Source organism: Trematomus bernacchii, unplaced genomic scaffold (assembly GCF_902827165.1).
Source record: "Trematomus bernacchii unplaced genomic scaffold, fTreBer1.1, whole genome shotgun sequence".
NCBI lineage: Eukaryota > Metazoa > Chordata > Actinopteri > Perciformes > Nototheniidae > Trematomus > Trematomus bernacchii.
This window is the reverse complement of record NW_022987732.1, coordinates 1,344,138-1,363,878: the sequence shown is the minus strand read 5'-3', so window position 1 is coordinate 1,363,878 and position 19,741 is coordinate 1,344,138. Positions and strand designations below refer to the sequence as shown.

Here is a 19,741-nt window from a genome sequence, read left to right as displayed (position 1 = left end):
GAGCCGAGGAGGGGAACCGAGGAGAGAGGAGGGGAAGCAGCAGGCGGTTAGAGAAATGAGAACTCCTCTCCTCTGAGCGGTCATTTTAAAGAGACGTCCATTAATGATGACAGGAGGCACAGCAGCCCTCTGTCTGATGGACAGATGTGTTCATGACGACTTATATATTTACTTTTAATTCATTCACAGTGCGGTATAATGAGACAATAACAGGCTACAGATGCGGACACACACACACACACACACACACACACACACACACACACACACACACACACACACACACACACACACACACACACACACACACACACACACACACACACACACACACACACACACACACACACACACACACACCACACACACACACACACACACACACACACACATATATTTATATAAATATATACAATTTCAGAATCAAACAGAGCACTCTCATAATAACGTAACACTATCAGAGACTGGATATATCCCCCCCCCCTCTCTGGTCGCTACAATGAGGGAAATAAATTACGGGCCAAAAGTTTTATTTACAAGTATTACAAGTAAGCAGAGGACACCAAACCAACTGAGACCTGTCTGTCTGCTGCATCTACGCACACACTGTACCACACACACCTACACCACACACACGCACCTACAGCTCCTAAAGCATATAATCAGGCTACAGCCGTTGTGTATTTTATTTTGTGAAGCACTAAATGGTTTTAGAAAAATATCGACTTTGTTTGTAGATATCTACTAAACTAAAGCAAATAAAGAGAGTAGGCATGTTATACTGAGTGATATGATATATATTATACACACTGCTCTGCTTTCTGCACGGACCTCACAGCTGTTCTCACTGTAAACATCGCGTCGCGATGAAAGCAGTTAATAAAATAATATCCAGGGGATGCATGCAGAGCTGTCATTGGCTGAGATCAGTCCGGCCGTGCGTCACGACTCTTTGAAACATCTCTGTTCCCGGAAATGCATCCACGAAGGAGCCGTGGAGGACCGTGGAGGACCCATCAGTGTATCCTCGGTTATAGCTCCTCCAGAGAGCCTCCTCGACGCTCGATGCTCGGTCCTCGATGTGCATTTCGAGAAATGAGATGTCCTTCAACATGGCGCGCTAAAATTCATTTCCGGGTCACTACCGGAGGAGTCGAGGAGTCGAGGAGTCGAGGAGTCGAGGAGTCGAGGAGTCGAGGAGTCGAGGAGTCGAGGAGTCGAGGAGTCGAGGAGTCGAGGAGTCGAGGAGTCGAGGAGTCGAGGAGTCGAGGATGGGACATTTGATGACATGAGAAAGGGCCCTTGTGTCTTCTCTGATCCTTCTTCCTGTGTTTGCCTTCCTGTCGTTAGTTTCCCTGGTGTGTCTGATTGTTTGATTGTGTTCACCTGTTGCCCTTGTGTTTCTGCCTCCCTTACCCCAGCTGTGTCTTGTCTTGTGATTACCCCTCTCTGTATTTAGTCTTGTCTTCCCCTGTGTGCCTTGTCGGTTCATTGTTGGTTTTTCCTGTCTCCCTCCATGTTGGTCACGATCGTTTTTTGGTGATGCTATTCCTAGTGCTACCCATGTTATCCATGCCATGCTTTTTTGCTCATCAGCTTTGTAAATAAAGCTCATTTTTGTTTCTAGACCTGTTACCTCTTTTTGTAGTCTGCATTTGGGTCCTACCTTTTCCACGCTACCTAACACGTCAGTTATGTTAGCAAAATCTGGAGGGTGTGGTTCAGTGCGTTGATCTTCCAGGAGCACTGGTTCAATCCCACTGCAGTCAGCATGTTGTAGTACCCTAAGACCCTTCACCCCAAATTGCTCCTGTGGGGACTGCCCATAGTACTGAATGTATGTAAGTCGCTTTGGATAAAAGTGTCTAACAAGTGACATGTAATGATCGGATAATTTGCACTTAAAATAAACTGTGTGCATACCCTGAAACACATATTTCTCCATGAATGTATACCAAAGCCAAGCTGCATCCTTCAAGTTGCAAAGTGCCTCTTCAATGCTGTTTCAACTGTTCCATTTATAGAGAATGTGATATTGTAAGAGTGACCAAGTTAGTTAGTTGGCATAGAGCTCATGTTAAATCAGCCAATACATTAAGGTCAATACGTTTTCTTATTATATTCATCCATGCCAATCAATGCGCACATAAGTCCATCACATTTTGATCGCTTCTCTAGTTGTTTCTTAGGCCTTTTCAGCCCCAATATTATATTCCTGAGAATGCAAAGTACACACATTATCTAATCAAACCAGGAAGTTGTGACTTAAATGATCCACTTGGCAGTGTGTGGCATCTTTGTTTATCTGACCAGGAAGTACAACCAGTTTTATCTGGGAATTTAGAGTAAACCGGGAGCTCACAACAAAAACAAGAGATATTATATGAGCAATGTCTGGATTGAACTTTTGCACGGCTCTCTTGCTTTTGCTGATACTAGACTCTTCCTCCAGATGTTTCCCTGTCACCTGTCTGTTTAAGGCCAGCAGGTGGAGCTGTTTCACACAATCTCCTCTTTTTTAAAGTTCACAGCACCATCTTCATCTTCAAACAAAGATCACTAGAGATTGTTTTTAGTGAGGCATGCAAAGAAGTGTAGGCTTATTGAGGAAGGGGATTATTCAGGTCTATAAACAGGTGATTGTATTCATACTAACCTTTTGTATTCTGACACAATACTGCCTGGGCAGGGAGAAAAAGAAGTTGGACACAATTGTACACAAAGCATACAAAATGATTCGTACTTAGCTCTCATTTCTCTCTGGATTTTGGGAAGATAATTGTATTTAAGCATCAGGTTAATCACTTAAGGATTTAGCTCTATAGTTGACTTAGTACACTTTCTCAATTAGCTGCCATATTATATTATTTATGTTGATTATTTTGACTAGTGTTGACCTGTGCCCTGTTTTATAACTGGATGCTTTTATATTTGAATGAGAAGTATCTGTTGACTTGGCAATAAAGTGTTTCATTTCTTAATTCAAATGAGCTTTATCTGCCCACAAGGACAAGGTAATCTGTGGGTAAATCATCAATGAATAACAACATGTACCATGATATGATGTGCACATAAATATCACTGTGTGCTCCACATTAAATCATATCCATCGGCTCTGCATAATCAGCGGCTCCTCGTCTTCCTCCGAGTTTATTTTGCAAGTCAAGGTAAGTTGTTTTAGTTGAATAATGATGCTTTTAATAAACTTGATATTATTGCTTTAACCCTAATACAGCTATGTGAGATTTGTTTACATAATATATTTAAATAAAGTCAACGTTTCAGTTTTTCAGTGTGCAAATAATTCATTAATCTTTAAAACTAAGCTAAAATGTTATAAAGATTACAAAAAAATTCTCTTTCTCGTTTGTTATGCATCTCTTTACTACAACACCTCTATGTATATTATCTCTCCCCAGAAGACAAGGAAATACTAGCATTTATTTAGTTGTGATTAATCAGATTATTATTGTGATTGACGCTATTAAATTATTGAATTGACAGCACTATTTTAGATAGTTCTGAGGGTTGTTTACTCTGTGCTAAAATGCATATAATGATCCCATTTATCACCAGTTATTCCTATACTTATAGTTAACTTCTGGAACATGACTGTTGTAGGTCTGAGATGAATTGCATAAAGTAATAATGATGACAATGTTCATTTCTTCAGGAGTTGACTCTATCGTGTGTCTCATCAAGAGCAATGACGCACAGTTCAGTTCTGCCTCTGCTGCTCCTGCTGGGCACGTGTTCGGCTTACACCTACCGTAAGTAGGATCTGGCTTTATCTATGGTGTCTTTGTTATAAAACACTGAAATGGTTAACATGTTAAGGTGAGGTTAACATCGCCGTACATAATGGCAGCCCACTGCTCCTAACACTAGGATGGGTCAAATGCAGAGAAACCATTTTGTTACATAGAACCTGTACTACGTAATGACAATAAATGGAATCTTCTTCTTCTTCTTATGTGGTTTGCAATTTGTTACACCACTTGGATGTTTGGGCTTCAGTGTGATGACTTGTGTGCAGAGTTTGACTCGAGAAGGCTGTTTTTACAATCAGAAAATAACCTCAGATTGTAAATCCTGCAGAGATGATTTTGCGACATCACAACTACTTTGGAGACAAACATGGTGCAGTATGTATACTAATGTGATAAGGAAACCTGAAGTCTCCAGAGGAAACATACAGCAGAGAACTGACCCCTTGGTAAATAAGGCAATTGTTTGAAAAAGAAAATGCACGTTTGTACATTACAGATTTTTCATGGAGGCTTAAAGAAATATTATTGTTGAAAAGCTCTATCAGACAACATTTGACCAATCAAAACTTGTCTGAGGAGGATTTTTTCACGACATAGTGTCAATAAAATATCCAGTGCTGTTGAATGGGATGCTATTTATATGTAAATTAGCGACTGATTGCAAAAAAATGTACCCAATGAACTCAAAAGGAGGTGATATGTCAATGTTGTGTGGCCAAAGTGGCCAAAATAAAAAAAATTCAGGTTTGTTGATTACATTTTTTTTTTTCCATCCACCAAATATTTATTTATTTTAAATGTCTCATTCACAGAAAATGTGGCCTTGCGTGGAAAAGCAAGCCAGTCAGGGCGTCATCCAGACCATTATGGAGATGCAGACAAAGCTATTGATGGAAGCCGTGAATCTAACTATTATCATGGATCATGCAGCGCTACTACTGCGATGACCAACCCCTGGTGGAGAGTGGACCTGCTGGAGTCCTACATCGTCACCTCCATCATCATCACCAACAGAGCAGACTGTTGTGCAGAAGGGCTCAACGGGGCAGAGGTTCACATCGGCAACTCTTTGCAAGACAATGGCGCGGCAAACCCAGTGTGAGTGATCGCTCAGATGTCTTGATTACAAGGTTCACGCCAAGAAATAATTTAGCAGCATCCAGATCGTGATAAATTCGCTGTCTAAAAGAATGTCTCTAGAAAGTGTTAGAATAATGTATGACTCTGTGTTGCTACCTTTCTAGTACTGCAGTTATTTCAGCTTTATGTATTTCTTCCTTTTCCTTTCTTTTAGGGTTGGTGTGATTTCTCATATCCCTGCAGGCAGGTCTTTAAAAATGACTTTGACCAAACTTGTAGAGGGACGATACGTGACGGTGGTTGTACCTGGTTCAGGGAAATCCGTTATACTCTGTGAGGTGGAAGTGTACGGGTACCGTGCTCCAACTGGTGAGAATTGATAACAAAGCCACTTAATACTTTATTATCGGAGTGATAAATCCTCATCTATCCATCTATCTATCCTCATCTGTCTATACAGCTGCAATCACACCAGAGTTAAAACTCCATTAACTTGAATGAACAACAAAGACTAAATGTAAAGCATCATGAAAACTAATTGTCAATGCTGATGTTTGCAAATGTGTTCTGTTTGCAGGAGAGAACCTGGCACTCCAAGGAAAAGCCTCACAGTCATCACCTACTTCTTTTCAAGGCATAGCTTATAATGCCATTGATGGAAATCGTGCAAGTGCCTGGGGCCAGGGTTCTTGTACCCACACAAAGGCTGACTTTAACCCCTGGTGGCGTCTGGACCTCGGCAAAACCCACAAAATTAATTCTGTTAACATAACCAACACTCTAGATTCTGTCCCACAACGACTTAATGGAGCTGAGATCCGAATTGGAGATTCTCTTGAAAACAATGGCAACAACAACCCCAGGTAGTTCACAGTCCTTTAACTGTATTACTACTGTGGCTTAAAGTTTGGGTTTGATGAATATCTGTTGCTGGTTTTGTTTTGAACAACCAATGTTAACTGCATAATACAACAATATATTGATTTGGCAATACTTAAGTAACTAATTTCTATGAAATGATTTGTACCGTAAACGTTTTCATTCATTCAAATGATCTTTAAATTAGTTAATAAACAAATGTCTTCTTCTGCTAGGTGTGCTGTGATCTCAAGCATCCCTGGAGGTTTCACGGAAACCTTCCAGTGTAACGGGATGGACGGTCGCTACGTCAACATCGTCATTCCTGGAAGAAGCGAGTACCTGACACTCTGTGAGGTGGAGGTGTACGGCTCCAGGCTGGATTAGGTCTGAATAGGTTCAAAACGTGTATCAATGACCTTTGATACAGCTGATGCTCTTGTTCAGACTTGTGTTGCAATGATAGCTTAAGCTTCACTTGCTAGCTGCAGATGGATGGGAGTTCGAGCTTTGTATACCTGAGCCACTCCAACACAAAAAGTAATGTGACCTGCCAACCAACATGAACTATAACAGGATCAGGTTTTTCCATTCTGCTTTTTTATCGTGCATTTCAACTGTCTCATTCATCAATCAAGCAATCAAGGCACACCCTAAAGGGGACATTCAACACAATCATGTAACAATTCATTAAGATCATTCAGTTTCCCTGAGTCATGTCAGTAATCAGTGTGAAAAATTAACAACTTTTTAAATGCTTTTATATTTGATTTGTATGTGTGTTTAATATGTATCTTGCTAAATATGAGGAACAATAAAGGGTTAATGTTTTTCACTCTACTTTTTAATGTGTATTTCAACTGTCTAATTTATACAACATGTGGCATTGCGTGGAAAATAAATCAAGGGACATTATAATCAACATTGCATTAAGGTCAATCATTTCTAATTATTAATGGCCATCATTATCAGTGAACAGAAATCTAAATATTTCTTTATGCTCTTATATTTGTATTGTTCGTGTGTATAATGCGTAATGCGTCTTTCTTATTAGAATTAATGAACTACAACTACATTATGTTGGAAATGTTGTGTAACAGAATGAAAATAACTGATCTTTGAATAACATTTGACTAAATTAGTAAAAAGCGTCAGTTATGTTAGCAACATCTGGAGGGTGTGGCTCAGTGGGGTAGTGCATTGATCCTCGGATCAGGGGAGCACTGGTTCAATCCCACTGCAGTCAGCATGTCGTTGTGTCCCTAAGACGCTTCACCCCAAATTGCTCCTGTGGGGATTGCCCATAGTACTGAATGCATGTAAGTCGCTTTGGATAAAACGTCTAACAAGTGACATGTAATGTAATAATCGAATAATTTGCACTTAAAATAAACTGTGTGCATACCCTGAAACACATATTTCTGCATGAATGTATACCAAAGCCAAGCTACATCCTTCAAGTTGCAAAGTGCATCTTCAATGCAGTTTAAACTGTTTCATTTATAGAAAATGTGGCATTGCATGTAAGAGTGACCAAGTCAGTTAGTTGGCATAGAGCTCATCTTAAATCAGCCAATACATTAAGGTCAATACGTTTACATATAATTATATTCATCCATGCCAATCAATGTGCACATAAGTCCATCACATTTTGATCGCTTCTCTAGTTGTTTTTACTTTTTTTTAACTTTTCAGCAGCAACCATATGTTCCTGAGAATGCAAAGTACACACATCATCTAATCAAACCAGGAAGTTGTGACTTAAATGATCCACTTGGCAGTGTGTGGCATCTTTGTTTATCTGACCAGGAAGTACAACCAGTTTTATCTGGGAACTTAGAGTAAACCGCGAGCTCACAACAAAAACAAGAGACATTATATGAGTCTGTTAAGCAATGTCTGGATTGAACTTTTGCACGGCTCTCTTGCTTTTGCTGATACTAGATGCAGATGTTTCCCTGTCACCTGTCTGTTTAAGGCCAGCAGGTGGAGCTGTTTCACACAATCTCCTCTTTTTTAAAGTTCACAGCACCATCTTCATCTGCAAACAAAGATCACTAGAGATTGTTTTTAGTGAGGCATGCAAAGAAGTGTAGGTTTATTGAGGAAGGGGATTATTCAGGTCTATAAACAGGTGATTGTATTCATGCTAACCTTTTCTATTCTGACACAATACTGCCTGGGCAGGGAGAAAAAGAAGCTGGACACAATTGTACACAACGCATACAAAATGATTCGTACTTAGCTCTCATGTCTCTCTGAATTTTGGGAAGATAATTGTATTTAAGCATCAGGTTAATCACTTAAGGATTTAGCTCTATAGTTGACTTAGTACACTTTCTCAATTAGCTGCCATATTATATTATTTATGTTGATTATTTTGACTAGTGTTGACCTGTGCCCTGTTTTATAACTGGATGCTTTTATATTTGAATGAGAAGTATCTGTTGACTTAGCAATAAAGTGTTTCATTTCTTAATCCAAATGAGCTTTATCTGCCCACAAGGACAAGATAATCTGTGGGTAAATCATCAATGAATAACAACATGTACCATGATAAGATGTGCACATAAATATCACTGTGTGGTCCACATGAAATCATATCCATCTGCACTGCATAAACAGCGGCTCCCTGTCCCCTCGTCTTCCTCCGAGTTTATTTTGCAAGTCAAGGTAAGTTGTTTTAGTTGAATAATGATGCTTTTAAAAATTGGGCGGTCAACTTTAACGCGTTAGCATTACCACGTTTGAACACGGTTTTTAACTTGAATTACCTTGCATTGAAGAGGCAACAAAGCTGTCCAGTTTCCCTGCAGTTGCACAGGAGCAGGATATTGCTCACAACATGATAACAGCAGCAAGAATACGACCATACGAGCAAATGTGTAGCGCACATCATACAGAGGGCAATCACAGCGACTTTGTTTAGGCTTTAGCTATGGGAACATTTCCAGACATCATGACCTGAAAAAACTGAAACGTTGACTTGTGTTAATGTCAACTAATTTCACATTGCTGTATTAGGTTAGTTGAACGCAATAATATTAAGTTGAACCTAATGTTTTTTATTTAAACTTGATATTATTGCTTTAAACCTAATAAAGCTATGTGAGATTTGTTTACATAATACATTTAATTAAAGTCAACGTTTCAGTTTTATCAGTGTGCGAATAATTCAATAATCTTTAAAACTAAGCTAAGATGTTATAATAAAGTAAAAAAAACCCTCTGATTTCTCTTATCATTTGCTATCCATTTCTTTACTACAACACCACCTATGTATATTATCTCTCCCCAGAAGACAAGGAAATACTAGCATTTATTTAGTTGTGATTAATCATAATTAATCAGATTATTATTGTGATTGACGCTATTAAATTATTGAATTAATTGACAGTACTATTTTAGATATACAGTTCTGAGGGTTGTTTACTCTGTGCTAAAATACATATAATAATCCCATTTATCACCAGTTATTCCTATACTTATAGTTAACTTCTGGAACATGACTGTTGTAGGTCTGAGATGAATTGCATAAAGTAATAATGATGACAATGTTCATTTCTTCAGGAGTTGACTCTATCGTGTGTCTCATCAAGAGCAATGACGCACAGTTCAGTTCTGCCTCTGCTGCTCCTGCTGGGCACGTGTTCGGCTTACACCTACCGTAAGTAGGATCTGTCTTTATCTATGGTGTCTTTGTTTGGTGCCAATTTGTGACACCACTTGGATGTTTGGGCTTCAGTGTGATGACTTGTGTGCAGAGTTTGACTCTAGAAGGCTGTTTTTACAATCAGAAAAGAACCTCAGATTGTAAATCCTGCAAGTATGAGATGATTTTGCGACATCACAACTACTTTGGAGACAAACATGGTGCAGTATGCCTACTAATGTGATAAGGAAACCTGAAGTCTCCAGAGGAAATATACAGCAGAGAACTGACACCTTTGTATATAAGGTAATTGTTTGAAAAAGAAAATGCATGTTTGTAGATTACAGATTTTTCATGGAGGCATAAAGAAATATTATTGTTGAAAAGCTCTATCAGACAACAATTGACCAATCAAAACGTGTGTGTGTTGTGGATTTTTTCACGACATCGTGTCAATAAAATATCCAGTGCTGTTGAATGGGATGATATTTATGTGTAAATTAGTGACTGATTGCAAACAACTTTACTCAATGAACTCAAAAGGAGGTGATATGTCAATGCTGTGTTCACAATTTGTGTTGGCTGCCCTCAAGTGGCCAACATTATTGTTTTCAGGTTCATTGATTACATTTTTTTTTTCCATCTACCAAATATTTATTTATTTATTTTAAATGTCTGATTTACAGGAAATGTGGCCTTGCGTGGAAAAGCAAGCCAGTCACTGCGTAATCAAAACCATCCTGGAGATGCAGACAACGCTATTGATGGAAACCGTGATTCTAACTATCTTGCTGGTTCATGCACCGCTACTAATGCGCAGACCAACCCCTGGTGGAGAGTGGACCTGCTGGAGTCCTACATCGTCACCTCCATCATCATCACCAACAGAGGAGACTGCTGTGCAGAAAGGCTCAACGGGGCAGAGGTTCACATCGGCAACTCTTTGAAAGACAATGGTGCGGCAAACCCAGTGTGAGTGATCGCTCAGATGTCTTGATTACAAGGTTCACCCCAAGAAATAATTTAGCAGCATCCAGATCATGATACATTCGCTGTCTAAAAGAATGTCTTTTGAAAGTGTTAGAATAATGTATGACTCTGTGTTGCTACCTTTCTAGTACTGCAGTTATTTCAGCTTTATGTATTTCCTCCTTTTCCTTTCTTTTAGGGTTGGTGTGATTTCTCATATCACTGCAGGCAGGTCTTTAAAAATGACTTTTACCAAACTTGTAGAGGGACGATACGTGACGGTTGCTCTACTTGGTTCAGGAAGGGTCCTTACACTCTGTGAGGTGGAAGTGTACGGGTACCGTGCTCCAACTGGTGAGAATTGATAACAAGGCCACTAAATACTTTATTTTCCAGGTGATAAATCCTCATCTATCCATCTATCTATCCTCATCTGTCTATACAGCTGACATCACACCAGAGTTAAAACTCCATTAACTTGAATGAACAACAAAGGCAAAATGCATCATGAAAACTAATTGTCAATGCTGATGTTTGCAAATGTGTTCTGTTTGCAGGAGAGAACCTGGCACTCCAAGGAAAAGCCTCACAGTCATCACTGCATTCAACGGGCATTGCTTACAATGCCATTGATGGAAATCGTGCAAGTGCCTGGGGCCAGGGTTCTTCTTCCTGCACAAAGGCTGACTTTAACCCCTGGTGGCGCCTGGACCTCGGCAAAACCCACAAAATTAATTCTGTTAACATAACCAACACTCTAGATTCTGTCCCACAACGACTTAATGGAGCTGAGATCCGAATTGGAGATTCTCTTGAAAACAATGGCAACAACAACCCCAGGTAGTTCACAGTCCTTTAACTGTATTACTACTGTGGCTTAAAGTTTGGGTTTGATGAATATCTGTTGCTGGTTTTGTTTTGAACAACCAATTGCTCCATAATACAACCAGATATTGGTTTGGCAATACTTAAGTAACTCATTTCTATGAAATTATTTGTACCGTAAAAGTTTTCATTCATTCAAATTATCTATCAATTAGTTAACAAACCCATTTTCCTTCTGCTAGGTGTGCTGTGATCTCAAGCATCCCTGGAGGTTTCACGGAAACCTTCCAGTGTAACGGGATGGACGGTCGCTACGTCAACATCGTCATTCCTGGAAGAAGCGAGTACCTGACACTCTGTGAGGTGGAGGTGTACGGCTCCAGGCTGGATTAGGTCTGAATAGGTTCAAAACGTGTATCAATGACCTTTGATACAGCTGAGGCTCTTGTTCAGACTTGTGTTGCAATGATATAGCTTAAGCTTCACTTGCTAGCTGCAGGTGGATGGGAGTTCGAGCTTTGTATACCTGAGCCACTCACATGAACTATAACAGGATAATGTCTTTCCATTCTGCTTTTTTATCGTGCATTTCAACTGTCTCATTTATAAGATATATGGCATTGTGTGGAGAAGCAATCAAGTCAGACCCTAATGGGGACACTATAATCATGTAACAATTCATTAAGATCATTCAGTTTCACTGAGTCATGTCAGTAATCAGTGTGGACAATTAAAAACGTTTTAATGCTTTTATATTTTTATTGCATCTGTGTATAATATGTATCTTCCTTTTTTGTACTCAACAAGTTGCAGAAATAAAACGATGTGGCGCAAATACGATACTTTGTTTGTTGTTGTCTTTTAAATAACACACTTCTGGCATATACAAATATTCTACATAGCTTAATTGTTTTTGTTGCTGCAGTTTACATTTCTCCAGATGCAAATGCATAAACTGAACTACTGTATGTGTTCTGTTTTGTCTTGTTTTTCTTAAGTAGAATAAATGGCTATAACTGCATTTGGTTGTGCAACCCTGTGTTGAAGAATAAAAAAAAGGATTTGAGTAACATTTGACTCAATAGGTCAAGGTTCAAGGTTCAAGGTTCTTTATTGTCAAACTGACATAGCTACAGAGTAATTATGTTGTTGAAAATCTTATGTCACAGGCTTCTCCAACAATGCAACATAATAACAATACAGATAGCAAGAGCTTCTTTCCAACTGAAACTGTATGAACACTCTGAAATACATGTTTCTCCATGTATGCAGAAATAAATAAAAAACAACTATTATTAAAGTTATATCTTATGCATAAAAAGTACAAGTTACTCTAGCTTGTGATGACCTTGTTTCTGTTATTTCTGGACACCCTAAACACATTTCCTTGCAACCAATTTACACAAAGTTTCAACTGATGAGTTAAATATTCATCTCAATACAGCCATGGTCAACACGTGGTTTAACTGCATTCATTAAAATGAAGAAACGGCTAATTGCATGCATTTCCTGTTCCTAATGGAGCTTTCCTCTGCAAAGACACATCTATTAAAGCTACATGTGTATTAACTCCAACATAAAATACAGTCAGACTCACCGGCCTGTTAACATCTTTAGAAATATTCATATACGATATAAATTGGCAAGTCATAAGAAGATGGCAGTTATTTAAAATGTTAATGAGATTCTGTGTAGAGTTGCAGAAATAACAACTTTGTGAAACCATTCCAGTTAATTTTATGTTGCGTTGAATCCTTCTATACAAAAACAATTTAAACATTTGCTAATGCTAGCTGGTGGTGCATCCTTCAAGTGTCAAAATGTATCTCCACAACTTTACTAGACCCCTCCGTTGTTTTCTGCAGTTTCATCTCACCTCAACATATTGTGTTAATTTGGCCAACACATTAAGGTAAATCATATTTCATATAATTATTCATTTATGTCGATCAGAGTGTACAGAAGTCCATCAGATTGATCATCTTTATCTTATTATAATGAAAGTGGATCACAATCGCATAATATCAAAATCCTCACACACAATGCATCGAGGTCAATCAGTTTTCATAATATTCATGTAAATCATTGTTGACAGCAATTCATCACATTTTCAGTGCTTCTCCAGTTTTCCTTTGTATATTTATTGACCTATTCTTCCTTTGTCCTCATGTGGTTTCAAACATAATAGTTTTGTTATGCCTTTTCAGCAGCAATATAACCATCCTGAGAATGCCAAGTACACTCATTACCTTATCAAGCCGGGAAGTTAGGCCCAATGAGATCCACCTGGCAGCAAACCAACAACATCAATATTTTCTAACTCTGGTGTTTTATTTTATCTGACCAGGAAGTACGACCATATTTTTGGGGAATTGACAATAAACAGCAAGTGAACAAAACTGTTGCGCCATGTTTTAAAAATAAGGCGTAGCTTATAAAAGCAAAGTCAACTTTAATGTCAATCTTTCAGTTTGTGAGAGATCGGAATAACGTTTCCCAACAATCCCGAATACAAAAATACAATTATACAATTATACAAATATGTATAAAATATGTATATCCGATATATACACAATCAACAGACACATATGCAAACCTGCATATTTATATTATTGCACATTGCATTCTACATCAAACAATTGTTTCAACTAAGCTTAAGGTAATACACTTCACACTTTATCAGTTGGCTGTTATATTCTGTATATATATTTATGTATTAACTAATGTAATAATATGTCTATCTGTCTGTCTGTCTGTCTGTCTGTCTGTCTGTCTGTCTGTCTGTCTGTCTGTCTGTCTGTCTGTCTGTCTGTCTGTCTGTCTGTTATCATTAATATAACATTGTAAATAGTTGCCGATCCCTGCTTGATACACATAATAAGCCTTATCTACACACAAGGACAAAAAAAAGCCATAAATGGTCAATCCTCAATAAACGACAGCATGTGTCACAATAAGATGTGCACATAAATATCCCTGTGATGTCCTATTCGAATCACATTCATCAACACAACATAGAGAGCAACTCCTCGTCTTCTTCTGAATAAAAGGTATGTGGTTGCTGAATACTGATGCTTTTAGATATATACAGTAGTTTGAAGGGTTGTTTCATATTTGTGAACTTACTCTGCACTGACATTTAAGGATTCACACATGTATTGATATTGAGTCATGTAATTAAAGGAGAGGTGTCATGCTTTTCGGGTTATTACCCGTCCCCTTGTGTGTTATGAAGGTTTGTATGTATGTAAACTAAACGGTGTGCAGAGTCAAAACCCTCAAAGTACACCCTGCAGCGAGTAAAACTCTAACACAGAAAATACCTCCCCAAAACGCCTCGTTGGAGATACGTCATTGTCCATTTGATTCTTCCGGGACGGCATGATGTCAAGCCGTACCCGGAACGAAATGGACCAATCCGTGGAGCCGTTACGTTACGTCCGCGGAGCCGTTACGTTAAGCCCCCACTGATTGGTCCAAATTGACCAATCCACGGACTTCCTCACACACACATCTGTGTGCAGGGAGCAGGCAGCTGAGCAGGCAGTGATTCACAACGTCCCGACCAATCAGAGCACACTGTGCTCACAGGGAGGGTGGGGGCTGGAGCTTTGGGAGCTACAACGAGCCGTTAAAGGCAGAGAGTGAAATTCAGTGAATACACGTAGTTTACAGAGATGCTGTTTGAGAAACCAATGTGAGTTTGGAAAAATGCACAGTATAAATCTATTTTAGTAGACCTCAACAATGGAATTATGATCAGTGGAAATGGCCATGACACCTCTCCTTTAATACTTTTATGTTTGTCACCATCAGAGCAATGACACACATTTCAGTTCTGCTTCTCCTGCTGGGGACGAGCTCAGCTTACACCTATCGTAAGTAGGATCTATCTTTACATGTAATATCTTTGTTATAAAACATTATATTTTAATGTGATCTGGCCGAAGCTGCTTCAAGTACTACATAAAAGAACAATGAGAAATAAGGGCTCTATTTTAGAGATCTAAAGTACATAGTCTTAAGTGCATTTTGAGTGTGTCCTACTTTTACAAATGTGTTGTTTAACTTCCTAAAACTGGGTACAAAGTAAAGTTCAACGGGCAAGGGGTTTGTATTTAGTCTCTTGATTAGGCTATTTAAATGCATATTTTGGGCAAAACAATAATTTTGCCAATTTGGAAAATTTGGAAAAGCAAACTGAGGAAAAGGTTTGCATATTCACAAAATGAGACATCAGCCTGAAATGCTGCCGTTTAGAGGACCTGAACATGTCGGTTTGAGGCACTGTGTGGGCAAGTGTAACAAAATAAATAATTAGTTGACTGTCATCTGCATAGCTGTGGTAGAAAAAGCCTTGTAAGTACATAACAGAGTTGGTCTTTGTAAGCATGAAAGACCAGGGGACCCAGAACCGAACCATGAGGACCCCATAGTAAGGTAGAGACAAAGAAGTTACCCTGTAAGTGTTTTAGAAAGACATGGAAGAAGAGAAACCGGTCTGTAATTCTATAGATAAGAAGGGTTAAGTGGTTTTCTAATTTACTAACATTTCCAAATATACATTTAATGTGTATTTCAACTATCTCATTCACAGAAAATGTTGCCTTGCGTGGAAAAGCCACCCAGTCAGACCGTCATGGGGATAACTATGGGGCTGCCTACAATGCTATTGATGGAAACCGTGAGTCCAACTACTTTGCTGGAACGTGCACAAGGACTGATGAGCAGACCAACCCCTGGTGGAGAGTGGACCTGCTGGAGTCCTACATCGTCACCTCCATCATCATCACCAACAGAGGAGACTGCTGTGCTGAAAGGCTCAACGGGGCAGAGGTTCATATCGGCAACTCTTTGCAAGACAATGGTGCCGCAAACCCAGTGTGAGTGATCTTAAATACTTCATAGTTTATATAGTAGAGGACTATATAATCACCAAAGACGTATAAATAAACAAGTGACGTTTGTTGTTTGAAATACTGCCTTCTTCTGGCAGGTTATGTGTAATTTCTTCTTTTATACGTTTATACTTTTAAAGTACTGCAGTTTTAAAACAATGTCCTGCAATGCTTCCTCTTTCTCTTTTTCAGGGCTGCTGTAATTCCTCACATCCCAGTTGGCAGGTCTTTAAAAATCACTTTTACCGGACTTGTGGAGGGACGTTTTGTGATTGTGGTTCTACCGGGTTTAAAAAGGATCCTTACACTCTGCAAAGTGGAAGTCTACGGGTTCCGTGCCCCAACAGGTGAGAGTTGAATATATTTGGATGAAGTCACACATGGTTTGATTTTCGAGTTGATGCCTCTGCCTCTTTTTATATAAAGCTCACCAGAGTTTGAACTGCTTTCATTTGAAAAACTTCAGGCACTTCCTGTTACTACAGTAATAAAGACAATCTCTCTTTTATTAGATTAGTTAATTGTGAGAAGAACAGTTCTCAACAGTCTCCTGGACTCTGGATAGTTGAAGAAAACAATTTATAAATGTACACTAGTAGCTGCTGGTTCATCCCTCCAGTTTAGCAATGCTGATCTAAATATAAAACATGCATCCTCACAACTTTCACTGCAGTTAGGAGAATAAACAAATACTTGTGGAATCCACTTTCAAGACATACACAGATTGGGGCCACATTGTTTTTCAGAAAGCATCAAGGAAAACCCATTATCAGTGTTGATATTTTCAAATGTGTGCTTTGTGCAGCACAGAACCTGGCAATCCAAGGGAAAGCCACACAGTCATCGCTGCATTCTACAGGCATTACAAGCAATGCTATTGATGGGAATCTAAACACCGTCTGGAGCCAGGCTTCTTGTACTCACACCGGATCCGAATTGAACCCTTGGTGGCGCCTGGACCTTGGCAAAACCCACAAAATATTTTCTGTTAACATAACCAACTACAGAGATGTTAACTTACAACTTGTTGGAGCTGAGATTCGAATTGGAGATATTCTTGAGAACAATGGCAACAGCAATCCCAGGTACTTTAATGTCCATTAACTAAACATTTGTACAGTTATAGAGAATTATCATTGGGTATGTTTGAAACAACTAATTATGCGCGATAAAACAATTATAATTATTGAACATAGGTTTGGCATAACGTAGCATATATCTTACATTTCTCACAATAGTAATAAGAGATTTCTTAGAGTTCATTTATTAAACTGATTTTTTTATGTTTTAACAAAGTATTTTCTTCTTCTTCAAGGTGTGCTGTGATTTCAAGAATTCCTCCAGGTTTCACTGAAAGCTTTCAGTGTAACGGGATGGACGGTCGCTACGTCAACATCGTCATTCCTGGGAAAACCGTTAACCTGGTGCTGTGTGAAGTGGAGGTGTACGGCTCCAGACCAAGCGGCAAACTCTGGGGAAGAGCCGGGACGCCAATACGGAAGTGCCATAAACTGCAGTTCATATATTGGCCGATAGGCGATGACTGCAGAAAGGAGCAATTTCCATAGACCCCCATGTTAAAATGCCCATTTTCACAGCAGAAAAAAAACGTTTCTAGCCCTGGATGCAATAAATATTATTATGTATATAGTTAGATTCCACCTTCATGATTATGAATCTGTGAGTGAATTGTTTTCTAACATGACCCTTTTATTTATATTAGGTCTTAAAGTTTTTGCATAAATTAGGGCGTGGTCACATTGAGTGACAGCTCTGTCAAGTGACTGCTGCTGTTAGCTTCTTGTCTCTCTGCTAGCTGCTCCGTCTCCGTGAAGCTACAGGGACTCTCCATGCTCAGTTCATCCAGGGAACACAACTTGACCCCGGCCGTGTTTGTTTGTTCTTCATGCTTATATATCGGACTATTGTGACTCGCTCTGCGGTTAAAACAGACGGTGCATGAATGCCGTTTTGCGGTAAGTGAAATTCGAGTACTTTATTTATGTGTTTATGATTTCAATCAGCTACGTAATGAATGTTAAGGCTTGGGTTAGCGTGTCAGCGAGTGGTAGCTACATCGGTGCTAACGATGCTAATCTTAGCCTCCAAGTTAACTTAAAACCATAGACTGTATATATAAAGGTTAAAACGAAATAGACAAGTGTTAAGCGTTAAGTGGGATAATACTGTAGAACAAACGGCTTCTGTTTGAGGTTGATAAAATAAGGTCATCCTTGTAACTTAGAGAGATATTTTATTATGTAGGTAGGAACTGTATGCATCGCTAAGGTTAATTTAAATTGGCTATGCTCAAGTATGTAGACAAGCTAATGTCGAAGTAGTGTATGTGAAATCAACCTCACAATAAGATGTGTGTATATTACAATTATTAATGTCATATTTCAAGATGATTACTTAGATATTACAATATGGTTGGTTGAGCTGGAGTTCATTATTGAGCTTACACGTTAACATCAGAGTCATCTGAAGAACGAACCCAAACCTTGTTGTTTTTATTAATTGCATTACCAAATTGGTATCAAATAAATAGTAAGCATTGGTAACACAACTTCCAAAGTTACAGTAAAATAAAAAGGACCCTGACTCGGACAATACACAATCCAACATGTTCAACAGAAGAGAATAAGTTATATTGTTTGTACACATGGTTCTTTACATACATATCTGTTTGTTTAAAGTGCCCAGGTTATGCAGACAGGCTGGACCAGAGAGTGAGAGACAGAACTGGACTCCTCACAGCAGTGAACTTCAGCACAGGTGCAAATACTCTTTTTTCATACTGTACAAAGAATCAAGAAAGATATTGGTTTAAATAAATGAAGTATTGACTTTAATACACTGCTATACATTCCATTAAACAATACTGTTATATTTGTTGACAGTTATATTAATGTGTTAAATGTTAACATTATTATCACCTACTGAGGTTTAAGGGTGCTTGAAACTCACACAGACACATAGTCCAGTAAATGGAAAGTTTTATTCTTGCAACATGTAAGTAAATAAGGAGTGTACATATATGTTGAGGTTACATTATGACATTAGTTGAACGTACATTGCAACAATGTTAACATGCAATTCCCCAAAACATACATTTGTACTTCCTGGTCAGATTATAAGAGATAAAATAGTAAAGTTAAGGTATATTTTTGCTAATATGCTGATCCTACAAGGTACAAAATCACAGTTTGACTTAATCATTTGCATCTGGATTATAATATTGATGATGAAAAAGGCATTGAAAGAAAATGGTGTTGTGACATCATCAAAAGCAGAAGATAAAACCAGAGAAGGTCTGATCAGTTCATGGATTTTTGTAAATACTTTTTTCTGACATGATTCATTTAAAACCGATTGACTATAATGTATTTCATTTATTATATTAATATATGTCCCGTTGCAGGCCAAATTGGTCGCTTTCCACATTTTCTTAATTATAAATGTGACAGTTTAACACAATAAAAGTAGAGTGGAAAATGTATCCGTTAATATTCATTATATTTGGCAAGTCAGGTTACGTTTTTGTTGGAGAGTCTCTGGTTAAACAAGGTACAAGTCCCATCAATATACAGCTAGCAAAAGAAGATTAAGCTATGATTGTAATTAATGTATCAATAAGATTATCAGATGTTAAAAATCTTTCTCCTCAGACCTAATCCAGTCTGGAG

General features: G+C 38.5%; 1 protein-coding gene across 1 annotated transcript; it reads left to right on the top strand.

Annotated features, from left to right (window-relative positions):
- Window positions 1-3,111: 3,111 nt before the first annotated feature.
- LOC117494745 lies at window positions 3,112-19,034 on the top strand. Its single transcript, XM_034145693.1, has 17 exons — window positions 3,112-3,167; window positions 3,674-3,770; window positions 4,583-4,868; window positions 5,065-5,219; window positions 5,428-5,713; window positions 5,945-6,092; window positions 8,253-8,381; window positions 9,279-9,375; window positions 10,047-10,332; window positions 11,397-11,544; window positions 13,362-13,390; window positions 14,971-15,037; window positions 15,748-16,037; window positions 16,245-16,399; window positions 16,858-17,137; window positions 17,368-17,516; window positions 19,027-19,034. The coding sequence occupies exons 2-17, from the start codon at window positions 3,707-3,709 to the stop codon at window positions 19,032-19,034; spliced, it is 2,577 nt and encodes an 858-aa protein (XP_034001584.1). The 5' UTR covers window positions 3,112-3,167; window positions 3,674-3,706.
- The last annotated feature ends 707 nt before the right edge of the window (window positions 19,035-19,741 follow it).

Excerpts from the sequence above, each read along its gene's own strand:
- LOC117494745 (XM_034145693.1), top strand. The coding sequence starts at position 3,707 with ATGACGCACAGTTCAGTTCTGCCTCTGCTGCTCCTGCTGGGCACGTGT. Across the intron at positions 9,376-10,046 it reads GTGTTCGGCTTACACCTACC|GAAATGTGGCCTTGCGTGGA; the intron begins GTAAGTAGGATC and ends TCTGATTTACAG. Across the intron at positions 16,038-16,244 it reads AATGGTGCCGCAAACCCAGT|GGCTGCTGTAATTCCTCACA; the intron begins GTGAGTGATCTT and ends TCTCTTTTTCAG.